This window comes from Phytophthora sojae (genome assembly GCF_000149755.1).
Source record: "Phytophthora sojae unplaced genomic scaffold PHYSOscaffold_3, whole genome shotgun sequence".
NCBI lineage: Eukaryota > Oomycota > Peronosporomycetes > Peronosporales > Peronosporaceae > Phytophthora > Phytophthora sojae.
Window position 1 is genome coordinate 3,796,994 of NW_009258117.1, and position 12,905 is coordinate 3,809,898.

The 12,905-nt window shown below is 59.6% G+C and overlaps 4 protein-coding genes across 4 annotated transcripts; 2 read left to right on the forward strand and 2 right to left on the reverse strand.

The window, feature by feature from the left end:
• Positions 1–1,047: 1,047 nt before the first annotated feature.
• On the forward strand, positions 1,048–3,620 carry PHYSODRAFT_328562 (hypothetical protein; the record flags this gene model as incomplete). Its single annotated transcript, XM_009524882.1, has 3 exons — positions 1,048–1,626; positions 1,703–1,891; positions 2,001–3,620. The coding sequence occupies 3 exons, from the start codon at positions 1,048–1,050 to the stop codon at positions 3,618–3,620; spliced, it is 2,388 nt and encodes a 795-aa protein (XP_009523177.1).
• A 500-nt stretch (positions 3,621–4,120) lies between these two features.
• Positions 4,121–5,134, reverse strand: PHYSODRAFT_285418 (hypothetical protein). Its single transcript, XM_009524883.1, has 2 exons — positions 5,054–5,134; positions 4,121–4,662 (listed from the first exon to the last, which is right to left on the reverse strand). Exons 1-2 carry the CDS (start codon positions 5,054–5,056, stop codon positions 4,417–4,419), a joined length of 249 nt encoding a protein of 82 aa, XP_009523178.1. The 5' UTR covers positions 5,057–5,134; the 3' UTR covers positions 4,121–4,416.
• A 1,970-nt stretch (positions 5,135–7,104) lies between these two features.
• PHYSODRAFT_354299 (hypothetical protein) lies at positions 7,105–9,809 on the reverse strand. The gene is made up of 6 exons (XM_009524884.1): positions 9,710–9,809; positions 9,561–9,635; positions 9,384–9,431; positions 8,886–9,308; positions 8,741–8,809; positions 7,105–8,663 (listed from the first exon to the last, which is right to left on the reverse strand). Exons 1-6 carry the CDS (start codon positions 9,776–9,778, stop codon positions 7,785–7,787), a joined length of 1,563 nt encoding a protein of 520 aa, XP_009523179.1. The 5' UTR covers positions 9,779–9,809; the 3' UTR covers positions 7,105–7,784.
• A 697-nt stretch (positions 9,810–10,506) lies between these two features.
• Positions 10,507–12,902, forward strand: PHYSODRAFT_298582 (hypothetical protein; the record flags this gene model as incomplete). Its single annotated transcript, XM_009524885.1, has 2 exons — positions 10,507–12,576; positions 12,843–12,902. The coding sequence occupies 2 exons, from the start codon at positions 10,507–10,509 to the stop codon at positions 12,900–12,902; spliced, it is 2,130 nt and encodes a 709-aa protein (XP_009523180.1).
• Between the last annotated feature and the right edge of the window lie 3 nt (positions 12,903–12,905).

Genomic DNA, 12,905 nt, shown 5'->3' on the forward strand with positions numbered 1-12,905 from the left:
CTTTCCGACTTGTCTGGGCCACAATCTGCAACAGTTTTGAGCTGTCGCCGTCCCAGCCAACAGCGGTTGTAAATGGACAGACTACACGTAGCAGCGGCTGCAAAGGTACATCTTGCTGATCGCATCGCTTCAAGCTCATAAGATGTTGTTTCCCTAGGACAATCTGTCGGGTGTGCTCAAAAGATGGTACCTGTAGCCATTCGTTTCCGACATGGGTTCACTTCGTCGAGAGCAGGGCGAGCACCACAATGCCACAACGCCGCCCAAGTTCCCCCCTTGCGAGAGCTTCCGACGGCATTGGCGCCTTCTCTTTCGCTCCATGCATTTGTGGAAGCGAGCTGGCAGAAATGCAGCGTTGACCCAACGGCGAACTGTGCTCTGGACCGGTCCAATGACTTCTGAAGAGTATGGTCTCCTCGCACATTTTTTCGGGACGCGATACTGCGGCCAAGATAAACGCCCCCACACGCACCGCATCACATGGATCTCTGGTCTCAGCCCTCACTCATCCGCCTCCGGGCACGGGCTCGCACTGACGAGACCTCGGTCCTTCCTTCAAGTCGCCGCTGACAAGCAAATGACCTAGGACCCGTATATCTTTATATACGTCCATGCATATGCTTCAACGTCTACATATAATTTGTAGCGGCAAAGTATCCCTATATATATCATCATAGGTCAAAGGTACGTATTAGATAAACCGCTACGAATTGCGCTATCTCGTGGGAATTAGCGGCCCGGCGACCCCGCGACCAAAGAGAAGAAGACGCCGAGGAGCTCAAAGCGGCCTCTGGGGTCTTAAAGGAGGTGCGTTGCGCGGCTGCTCCCAGCTGCTGTGGGCGGGTTCCCGCTCGGCCGAGCCGACTGCGGGCTGCAGGCGCGATCTGGCCTTCGCCTCGTGTCGGTCTCGCCGCGATCCGCCGCGTATCCGCCGCGCGCCGACCAGCCGTCTAAGCCTCTCTGTGATCGTGTGTGTAGCAGGCAGAGTGCGCTCGTAGAAGGCGCCCCCTCGACGTTATTGCACGCTCCGACCAGCGCTCGGAGCGGATGAGCGGCTCGTTCAAGGCGAGCAGCAGCCAGAAAGCGTTCCTGTCCCCCACCGACGTGGCGGAGCTCACGGCCGCAGCCGTGGCGGCGCTGCCCAGCACCTTGTCGCAGGCCAATCTGTCGCTCAAGAAGGCCACGTCCAGCGCCCACCGCGCCGAGAACGGCGACATCGTGCACCACCACCAGGCCACGCACCGCGGGGGCAACGCCACGCTCGTGACGTCCACGACCACCACGATCCACCACATGGGAGGCGCTGGCAAGCCTGGCGTCGCGGCCCCCGCGCAGCCGCCGCAGTTCTCGCTGCACTCGCACGGCCACCACCACCACCACCACCTCTCGCACGGGGCCAGTCTGCTGGCCAACGGCAGTCTCAGCAGCCTGGCCGGCGGCACCCTGGGGGGCAATGGACTGGATGGGACCTCCGCGGGCTCGGCCCTCGCGGCCTCGCCCACGTTCCAGGGAGACCTGAACCAGATTGACGCGGGCCTCAACTCGGAGGACGCAGACGTCCAACTTGAAGCGGCCAAGAAGTTGCGCGTCTTGCTGTCGTCGGAGCGCGATCTGCTGATCCGTCAGGTAAAGGGTAGCTTGGCCTATTGTACTATGCGGTCGCCGTCGTACTGACTAGAGCTTTCGTGTGTCGATACGGAAGATGCTGGAGAAGAACTGGACGCCGCGACTCATCAAGTGGCTGCGTCTGAGAGACCGACCGACGCTGCAAGTTGAAGCGCTGTGGGCGCTTACGAACATCGCTGCGGGGGCCACGGACAACACGTCCGTGCTGCTTCAGAATGGCGTGATCCCCACTCTCGTGTCCTTGCTGGACTCGACCAATGAAGAGGTAGGCATGAGGTCAATACGAGGATTGGTCTCCTCCCCTCTCCTCGTCTCGCCGCGTTGTGGGCTGGTTGCTGAGGTTGTGGTGTACGTTGCGGTGGTGGCTCGAGTAGGTGCTGGAGCAGTCCGTGTGGGTTCTGGGAAACTTGGCCGGCGAAGGCGCTGCGACGAGGGACCTTGTGCTGAGTGCCGGTGCGCTGACGCCGCTGGTGAACAACCTTAAGAAGACCTCGTGGGACCGTCTGTCGCTGCTTCGTATCTTGACGTGGACGATCAGCAACCTGTGTGATGGCCAGCCGCGGCCAGTGTTTGACATCGGGCTCATTCTGCCGTACCTGGCTAAGATGCTTACCAGCACGGACACTGAGATTCTGAGTCACGTGTGCTGGGCGTTCTCGCACTTGTGCGATGGGCCGAGCACTCACATTCAGGCTGTGGTGGACTCCGACGTGTGCTTCCGGCTGGTTGAGCTCCTGAGTCACTCGTCCTGGCGAGTGACGAAGCCAGCCCTTCGCGCGATTGGGAACATTGTGTGCGCTGAAGATGACCACGACTACACGCAGCACATAATTGAGTGTGGCGCCGTGCCGTCGCTGCGGAGATTAATCGCACACTCGAACCGTGAGATCCAGAAGGAGGCATGCTGGACCCTGTCAAACATCGCCGCCGGTACCGTCGACCAAATCCAGTGCGTGCTTGACTCTGGCTGCATTCCTTCGTTGATGGGACTTGCGGCGTCGGACACGACTGATGCCGAGGTGAAGAGCGAAGCTTGCTGGGTAGTCCTTAACGCCACGTCGTGCGGTTCGGATAGTCAGATCGAGTATCTCGTGAATCAGGGCTGTATTCAGATTCTAGGCAATCTCCTGGAGGAGACAAGCATGGTAATGATGGCGCTAGAAGGCTTGGAACGCATTCTTCAGGTCGGGGAGCTGGAGGCGAAGCGTACGGACTCCCCCAATCCGTACGCAAGCCTCATGGCTTCCGCGAACATAGAGACCTTGGTATCACACAAGTCGGCTACGGTGGCGAAGCGGGCGTCGCGCATCTGGCAGCAGCACTTCGTTACGTGTGCTATCTGCCTTGGACCGTTCTCGAAACACTCGAACGACACATTCTTCTGCGCGGAGTGCAAGTGTAACGTGTGCAAGAACTGCGACTGCACGGTATTCCACCTCAAGTATCAGGAGAGCCTTTGGAAGGAGGAGACGGAGAAGGAGACAAACGAGAAGCAGGCACGCCAGGCTTCGAAGCGTAGCAAGCGTCAAAAGAAGCGGCAGCGTACCAAGGAGCGCAAGGCGGCGCTCCTCCGCGGTCAGAAGGCGGCTCCGAGCAACGGGAAGGGATCAAAGCAGAACCAGCAACAAAAGGGCCAGCAGCAGGATAACTCGTCGTCGGATGAGGCTTCGTCGACAAAGTCCGGAGGCGGTGGAGGGGGAGGAAATAGGCGTCGACGGCATGATGCAGACGACTCCGCCTCGGAGAACGGCTCAACCGGATCGAACGAAGAGGAGGAAGACGGCGGCGCGACCACCCCTGGCGATGAAGAGGAGGCCACGCTGGAAGATGAGGTCAATGTCGACGTGCTGGACGAGATGGTGAATGCTAACGACAAACTCGTGTCGTACTTGCTGGAGACCGGATCCATCATGGCGCTTGCTGAGCGTCTGGACCTGGAGGACGACAGCACGTGGCTCGTGGCGGAAAAGGATAGAACTGCTATCCACGCGTAAATGTGCAAGCAATGCGCTGTTCAGCCGAGTTGAAGCAACCGACAAGCGGCGCGCAGACGAGCGAGACGACGGCTCCATGGAGAAAAGTTAATTGAACATAAGGGGCCGGGCGTGAGTGTGGGTAGCTCTTCCGGCTGGCGAGCAGATAGTGAGCGGTGGCCGCTCGTGTGCAGCTCAGGGCGTTTTGTATATGCAATGCAGAAAGGTATGGCAAACACGGCAAGCTGGACGTGGAGATGAGATGACGCCCGACCAGCACTAGGGTGAAGTGATAACAAAGAAAAAAACAAAAGAAAAAACAAGAACCTTGTGCAACTCTGATCTCTCCCCCATTATGGAGGCCGGTCTCGTCACTAGGTGGGGGACCCTATTTTGTGATGAGCATCAAACGCGTATCCAACATGCCGAGCAGGGCCGACCGTCAGGACAGAGCACCACCAACACAAGAGACGACGACGTCGACTGACAGTCGACCAGGCAACCGAATGAAAGCCCGCAAAATAATCAACTCTTACGTCCCTCGATTCACGTTAGCAGCTACCTCCTTGCTCAAGATGCAGCGTGCCAACCCGATCCATCCAGCCAAAAAAGACTGAGCGGCTTCCTCTCCTCCACAGACACATCGAGTCCCCGAGCGAGCCGAAGCGAGTGGGCGTGCGAGCTGAAAAGGTCCGAGCGGGCGTGGCCAACTTGCTTTCTTGCTTGGTTCTTTCTCCGTCCCTGCGTCGTCGAGCGTCTAGTTGCTGCTCCCCGCCATCGCAGGCGGGGGCGGCTCCTGAGTGGTCCACGAATAAACTTACTCCGTCTTCTTGCGGTACTGGCAGCCGTCCGTGAGGCGAGCCTTACCGCCCGTAGGCTGGCAGAGCATCACCGAGCACGAGCCGCACAGCACGACGGTCTGGGCGTGTGAGAACACGGTCGTGATGTTGAAGCAGCCAGGGCACTTGACGTCCATGAAGTACGAGTTGGGGGCCTGTACGAGGCGGCGAAGCTTGTGCTTGGAGGCCTCCTCGGCGGCGGACGGGTGCAGAAGGTCACGAGACTGTCGGCAATAGCACAAACACCTCGTTAGCATCGCTGATCTGTCTGGTTGGGTGGGGCCCATTGTCAAGGTCGTTGACAGCATGCTACAGGTAGTCAATAATTGAGCGCTGAGAGCTGGAGAGAGCGCGCGTTGCATTGGGCGGACCAGTTTTAGGTCATTGTGTGGCTGCTGCTAGTGGCTGCATCGTCCGTCCGTAGCTCGTCGATCCTGTATTTTAATTTTTTTTCTTTCGCTGCCGCTGCCGCTGGCTGCCTGGATGAGGATTGAGTTGCCAGCTCAATTTTTGTGCATCCATCCTTGCCCACATTGCTCCCGCTGCTCTCTCTCTGCTTTCCGCTCCCGCTCATCGACCTGTCTGTGGCTGCCGCACGTGGACGCAGAAGCTTACCATGATTGCGCTGTTCTGGGTCACGAAGAAAGGAAGAAGGCGAGTGGTTTTGCCTTGGCTCGGGTGCGCTGCGGAAGCTCGGACAAGGCCTTTGGCGCGATATGAATGGTGGAGAGGTCGGCGGTCCGCGCCCGCGGTTACGGTTCGAGCTCGCGGTTCAAATGGTGTGTGCCACGCATTTTGGGATTTTGAGGTACCCAAAATGCGCGCATACAAACGCCAAGTGTCGACAATTGGGCCGACTAAAATACCAAAATAGCCGTCGCAAAATGCCCATCGGGACCATTGTAGACATCAATATTGAGCGCCATGAGGCTCGGCGCCTTAGCGCTGGATGAGCAGCCCGCCGCGGCGAGCTACTACGACGTGCAGGACGTGGAGAAGCCCCGCGCAGATGCTGCAGGCCGGCGGCGGCTGCGCGCGCCAAGCGCGGACAGTTCTACGACGTCCAGCGACGACGAGGACGACGAGGACGACGACGACGTGAGCGAAGGCTCGGACTCGAGGCTGGCGGCCAGCGACAGCAGCGTCCACGCGGCGACGGCGGCGCTGGGGACGCTGCAGCTCACGGCCAAGTCGCGGCAGGAGCTGGTGAAGCAGGTGGAGCGCTCGTGCGAGCGCAAGGCGGTGCAGGCCGTGACCAGCAGCGGCGCGTACAAGGCGCTGTGCCAAACGCTGCAGAGCGCTCGGCAGGACGCGGACGCGCAGCTGCGCCGGGTGAACGCGGACTCTGCGCGGAGTGGTGAGCAGATGGACGTGCTCAGAGAGCAGCAGCAGCTGGAGAGGGAGGCGTCGGCCAAGTTGCAGCAGGTATCTACTTACTCACCTTGGCGTTGAACAGAGCGAGGTGAAAAAAGATAGTGATCATGTATTGTTGTTATTTCGGTGTGCAGATCCGGTCCAAGGAGAGGTCGGCGCTTGACAGCGTGGAGAAGGAGCTGCGCGCGTATCAGCAAGCGCGGGAGCAGGAGCAGCGACGAGAGGAGGAGGCGAGAGAGCGAGAGGAAGCGGCCGTACGCCGGGAAGAAGAAGCTCGCGAGAAGGTGGGGACGTCTTGGTGTATCTTCTGATGCAGAGCTGCAAGGTGAGCTAACTGTTTGTGTTATGTGCTGCAATTCTGCAGGAGTTGCAGGAGGTAAAGGAGAAGGAAGAGGCTGCGGAGGCACAGCGGAAGGCGGCGCAGGAGGTGGAGGAGGCGCAAGCCAAGGCGAAGGCCCAAGCTGCTGAACGTGCTGCAGCGCAGAAGAAGCAGGGGGCTGAACGTGAGAAGGAGGAAGCTGCAAAGAAGGCTGCGGAGAAGGAGGCTGCAGCCCAGGCGAAGAAATACGTTGAAGAAGGGCATGCTCGCATTAAGCGGCTGGAAGACCTCCAACGCCACACCACCGAAATTCTGGAGAATCCCGACCCTGCCGTGAAGAAGATCCGCATGAACATCAGGCGCAAGGTGAGTACCTTCATTGTTCTGTCGTCTGAACCATGCTAGTGAATGACTTACCGACGCATTGCTTCGTTCAGGCCGGTGCATGCAACCAAATTGCCGCCGCTCCATCAGCTATCAAAAACGTTGTGAGCAAAATTCAGCAGCTCCTTCAGGTAGGCAATTTGGGTACGGGCGTTTATCTGGATGTTGTTGCTAAAATGCTAACGGGTGACTTCGATTCCTTTGCAGATGGCCAAAACATCCGGCGAGGCGTACTTCAAATTCGCCCTCGACATGGTTGCCTCAAGCCTGGCTAAGCAGGTGGAGGGTCGTGCAGACTACAAGTACGTTTGTGTGTCTTGTATTTGTATGCGCACGTGAGCGCTCTCATCTAACAGTACGGGCTTATTCACTGCAGATCATGCTACCCCATTGCACACGTGATAAAAATGTGCTGTGTGCAAACACCGGAGCTGACAGACGTCATGCTGGGTTACTTCCACCAGAAGTGTGTCTTCACAATCCCAGACAACCCGGAAAAGCACGCGTCTCAGACCATCGCCGAGTACAAGATGTCGGTGGGCTTCCAGAAGGCCGTGGGCGAAAGCTCGGACCCGGATGGCCTCGAACACGTGACGGAGTACACAAGGCGCATGACCATGATCTCGGCTGTGCTAGCTGCTGTGCGGCAAACTACTCCCTGGGACGGCAGTCCGTCGCCACCGGGGCTACAACTCGGCGATTGCTGGACGTGGCTGGCGCGGCTGGTGAACGAGCCACCTCACCTCATGACAGGTGCTCTGACCCTGACCATTCTGGAAGTGGCGGGCTTCGAGCTGCTACTCGACTACAAGAAGCAGTTCCACAAGCTGCTCATTCTCATCGCTCGCGACGTGTGCCCGCGGCTGAGCAAGAACGCCAAGACTGGTGCCGCCAACGCAGCTGGACAACTGGAGATGTTCGTCACCCAGTACCAAGGCAACCGATGCACGCTGAACGAGCCCGACGGCCGCAAGCTCGAGGAGACGAAAATTTCAGAGGCGGATGAAGAGAGAACGGATCGTGATGACTTCGGGGGAGGCGGTGGCGGCGGCTACTACGGCAGACGTGGAGGTGGCCGAGGAGGGGGCCGAGGGGGAGGCAGAGGTGGAGGCCGAGGGGGTGGACGAAGACGTTAAGATACACAAAGCTAAAGGAGTGTCAATCCATCAATTGCATTTATCACTCACTCACTTCACGCGGGGCATGGTCTTTTTGTTGGGGCTGGGTTGTCTTGGCGCAGGCATGGTATCTACGTCTGGCTTGGTTGTTTTACTTCTGGCCGAGCGTCGGCATCACTGCGCTGTAACGGGTCTTCTCGTTGTAGTCCCACAGCGACGTGACTGTCTTGATCTGCGTATAGAAGTTGATGCCAGCCTTGCCGTAGAAGTTCAGGTCGCCACGGATCGATGCACGCGAGCCGGTGAACGAGAACATCGGGAGAGGCACAGGGATCGGCACGTTGATGCCGACCTGGCCCACGTCAATCTCGTGCTGGAATTTACGGGCGGCCGCACCCGAAGACGTGAAGATCGAGGTGCCGTTGCCGTACGGGTTGCGGTTGATCAGCTCGATCGCTTCTTCCAGCGTGTCCACCGACGTGCACACCAACACGGGGGCGAAAATCTCCTCCACGTAGGCAGGGTTGTCTACGCCAACGTTGTTCAGGATCGTCGGGCCCACGAAGTTGCCGTTCGGGTATTTGGGAACCTTGATGTTGCGTCCGTCCAGCAGAAGCTCGGCGCCATTGTCGACACCTTCTTGGATGAGGCGTTCCGCGCGCTCCTTCGCCGCGACAGTGATGAGCGGGCCCACGTCCGTGCCGGGCTCCAGGCCGCCGTTCACCTTCATTTCCTTGGCCTTCTGCACGATGTCGTGCACCCACTCCTTGGACTTGCCGACAAACACAACCACCGAAAGGGCCATGCAACGCTGGCCAGCAGCTCCAAAAGCCGCGCCAGCAAGAGCGCCGACGGCCTGCTCCTTGTCGCAGTCAGGCATGATGACAGCGTGGTTCTTGGCGCCGAGGTTGGCCTGCACGCGCTTGCCGTTTGCGCTGCCGCGCGAGTGGATGTACTCGCCGGCCTGGTTACCGCCGACGAACGAGATGGCCTTGATCTCTGGTGCGTCGCAGATGAAGTTGACAGTGTCCTGTTGAAAGGAACGAGTGCACAAGGGTTAGCACCTGCTGAAACGCTTCAACTTCAACTTGACTTGGCGTATCTTACGTGAGCGCCGTGAATGATGTTGAGCACGCCGTCCGGGAGACCAGCCTCCTTGGCGAGGCGAGCCAGAATCTACAGCAAACATGATGACACACAATGATGAGTTAGACTGTGATGGCTTTTCAGGCTGGTCGTTGCAGCCACTCACCATCGAGGCGCCGGGGTCCTTCTCCGAGGGTTTTAGCACGTACGTGTTGCCCGTGACCGTGCCGGTGGGGAACATCCAGAGCGGGATCATGGCCGGGAAGTTGAAGGGGCAGATGCCGGCACAAACGCCCAGCGGCTGCTTGTACGAGTACGTGTCGAGCGACGTGGCGAGGTTCTCGGCCGTCTCGCCCATCATGAGCGTGGCGGCGCCGCACGTGTGCTCGACCACCTCGAGGCCGCGGAAGACGTCGCCGCGCGCGTCGGCCAGCGTCTTGCCCTGCTCGTTGGTGATGGACAGAGCGAGCTCCTCCGTGTGCTCGCGGATCAGGTGCTGCAGCTTGAGCATGACGCGCTGGCGGTGCTGCACGCCCACCTCCTTCCACGTCTTGTAGGCGCGGGCGGCGGCCTCCGTGGCTTGGCGCATCTGCAGACACGTCGGCGTCGTCAGTCAGAGCAGAGCAGCAGCGCGAGACGGTAGAGCGGAGCAGGGCCGACCTACCTCATCCTGCGTGGCCTCCGGTACCTGGCAGATGACCTCGTTCGTCGCCTGCAACGCAGCAACAGCAGCAGCAGCGTAACATGATCAACAAGGTCAGGCAAGACTCTACGATTGCCGGTTTGCAGCAGATCTGCGCGCCCATCTCCCGTGGCCACGTCGGCGGCGCGGCGTACGTACCGGGTTGCGCAGGTCGATCCACTTGTCGGTCTTGGACTGCACGAACTTGCCGTCGATGAAGAGCGGCACGCGCTCCTGCAGAGGGGCGCAGTCGTTAGTGGCGGCGGCACGGATACCAAGCAAGGAGAACAAGGAGAAGGGGGACGCACCACGGAGGACGTGGAGAAGGCGCGCGCGGGGCGGGCGGAGACGACGGAGCGGGACACGCGGTGCAGCATGGTGGCGTCAAGAGGAAGGGCTCGGCGCGGCGCAAAAGCGGAAATGGCTCCCGGGGCTGCGCCGGTCATCAGCGTTACGGGGCGAGCGTGCATCAGCCGCCGGCGTTTGATGCAATCAAAACTTCAATATCGAAAAAACCTCGTTCGAGGTTATTTGCACAGATTTTGGGTCAGCTCATTTTTTGGACAGTTTTGTCAGTTTTGTGACCGTGTTGACGTTACGGTGCTACGGTGCATCGACTGCCGCCAACGTAGCTAGCTCGCAAGCAGCGATGCAATGCAGACTTTGTTCGCGCAGCTCTCGCGGCGGGTAAGACTTTGGCCATGTTTGACAAGTCGCCGTTGGCGTAGAGTGGATACGGTATCCGTATCCGATACCACTGCTGGTCCCTCTTCGCCGCGTTTAACAAAGCGTCAATTGGTGAAGATACCTCCAACTTCGAAGGGGGTCATCTCGGCAATTTAACGCACACATTACCTGACCACCATCAGCTGCAACCGCAAAACAAAACAGCTCTGGCATTGCGCGCCACGGCCATTTTCCGGGCACGTGGCGCTCGTGCTTGGCTGTCACCTCCGCTCTTCCCATCGGACAGCATGTGTACCACTACCAGCGGTACAGCAAGTTGAAGCAGTGCACAAATTTTGAGGCTAGACTAAAATATACAATTTGGTCCATGTGCGAACTTTTACGAGTACAGGCTTTTTACCAGCACCACACAACGAGCATGAAGCGGCTGCTGTCGCTCGGGCGGCGGCCTGCGCCGCTGCGCCGCTGCTTCTCCAGCGCTGCGTCCACCACCACATCGTCGTCCAGCACACCGGTCGTGCCCAAGTCGGACCGCGACCGCCAGTTCCTGGCCGCGCTGCAGGTCTTCAACCGCCTGGAGGGCCACTTCACCGTGCCCTTCGAGTTCGTGGTGCCCTTGCCGGCCAGCGACGCGGAGGCGGAGACGTCGCCGTGGCCGCGCGAGACGTGGGGCATGGACCTGGGCAACCGCCTGCGGCTGTTCACGCGCGGCCGCTGCAGCCCGTTCAAGTGCGCGCTGCTGCGCACCATCGGCTTCCCGTACGACGACTGGAAGAGCTACGTGTGGGAGGTGCAGATCATCCCGTCGCTCAAGGTCTTCCAGGAGCTGGAGGGCCACCTGTTCGTGCGCCAGAGCTTCCAGATCCCCGTGGGCGACGAGCGCTGGCCGCGCGCGGCCTGGGGCATCAAGCTCGGCTCGCAGTGCCAGCTGCTGCGTCGCGACGTGGAGGACGGCCTCTCGGAGCAGCGCAAGCAGCAGCTGGACGACATGGGCTTCGTCTGGAGCGACGCGCAGTGGAAGTGGCGCATGCAGTTCCTCCGGGCCATGGAGACGTACCGCCAGCTCTACGGCCACTGCTCGGTGCACCACACGTTCAAGGTGCCCGCCGACGACCCGCAGTGGCCCGAGGTGAGCTGGGGCTACCGACTCGGCCACGTCGTGGCCAAGGTCAAGGCCAACTTGGAGGAGCAGGCGCTGACCCCGCGCGAGATGGCCGACCTCAGGAACATCAACTTTTTCGAGGACGGACTGTCCTATGAGATCTGGCGCGACGCGCTCATGCCCGCGCTGGAGCTGTACCCGGCGCTGTTCGACGGCGACGTGTTCATCCCGGAGGACTTTGTGGTGCCCAGCGAGGCTCCGTGGCCCGAGCGCGCGTGGGGGATCAAGCTCGGATACATCGTGAAAACCATCAACTCCAGACGCATCTTCCGCGAGGAGATGCAGCAGGACAAGCAGCGGCTCAAAGAGCTCGGCTACGCGTGGGAGTCGCTCTTCGGCAAGTGGGCGAAGGAGCTGCTGCCGGCGCTCAGAATATACAAAGCCAAGTTCGGTCACTGCGACGTGCCGTCCTGGTGGGTGGTGCCTACGAACGACGAGTCCTGGCCCAAGACACTGCGCGGCTATCAGTTGGGGAAGCAGGTGGTGCGAATTCGACGCAACGGCCGCACCAGCACCGACGCGATTGATGTGCTACCGGAACTGGAGGCGATCGGCTTCAAGTTCAACGCGTTCGAGAGCTACTTCGTAGACCGTGTCCTACCGGCGCTAGAGGTGTATGCGGAGATCTACGGAGACACTCACGTGCCCCAAGGCTTCATCGTGCCGTCTGAGGGTAGATGGCCGCAACCGTCTTGGGGGACGAAGCTCGGCCACACCGTGCGCAACATACGCAATCGCCACCAGCACGCACAGCAGGTCGAGATGTACCGTGATCGTCTCGACAAGATCGGCTTTGTGTGGAGCATCTACAAGTCCACGGCTGCGACTAGACGCGACATCGTCGACCCGAGTGTCAAGGTGTACAAGGAAATCAACGGCGAAGACGCGGAGGTCCCGCGGAATTTTGTAGTGCCCGCGGACGATCCGCGCTATCCTGAGGTGGCCAAGAACTTTGAGCTGGGCGCGTGGCTGTTCCAGTTCAACCGCCGAACAACCGGACTGCTTCCGTTCCAGACACAAGAGGGCAAGAAGAAGGCGGCATCAGCAAGCGAAAAGCACCGTCACGCTCACCCTCTCGGCGGAGGGAAGCTTACTCCCCATGCCGAACAGTACTGGAAGGATGTGCTGTTGGCCGCATTCCAGGCCTATGCAAAACTGCATGGCAGTTGCGAAGACATGGATGGCAGTTTTCTTGTGCCAAGCGAAGACCCGTACCCCCAGTCTGCCTGGGGTCTGAATCTGGGCCTTCGGTTGCGTCACTTGCGCCACGGTAATCGCTACGCGAAGGAAGTTGCCAAGTACAAGGATGAGCTTCTTGAGCTCGGCGTGTTGCTTGATGGAGAGGACCTCTCCACGGAGCTGAATGACGAGATGGACAGAGAAGAAGATTATGATGATGATGACGAAGATTTCGATGACGAAGACGACGACTTCGATGAAGACGAAGACGAAGACGAAGACTTCGATGATGATGAGGCGGAGGGGGATGAAGACGATGCTGGCAGTGATGCGGAGAAGCAGTGAACCTAAAACGCCCCTCCTCAATTGGTGTTCAATATGAGGGCGAGGTGTCCCTGCACTGTGTGATGCAGACTTTCTGCCAAATAGCAGATCTGGCTCAAAACGCAACCAGGGATGATAACAACTTGTGAAAT

What these genes read in the sequence shown, in the direction of transcription:
- PHYSODRAFT_354299 (XM_009524884.1), bottom strand. Translation starts at nt 9,778, where the DNA reads ATGCTGCACCGCGTGTCCCGCTCCGTCGTCTCCGCCCGCCCCGCGCGC. An exon ending in GGATCGACCTGCGCAACCCG is followed by an intron (nt 9,432 to 9,560) that starts GTACGTACGCCG and finishes GCTGCGTTGCAG; the next exon opens with GCGACGAACGAGGTCATCTG. An exon ending in AGGACCCCGGCGCCTCGATG is followed by an intron (nt 8,810 to 8,885) that starts GTGAGTGGCTGC and finishes TGTTTGCTGTAG; the next exon opens with ATTCTGGCTCGCCTCGCCAA.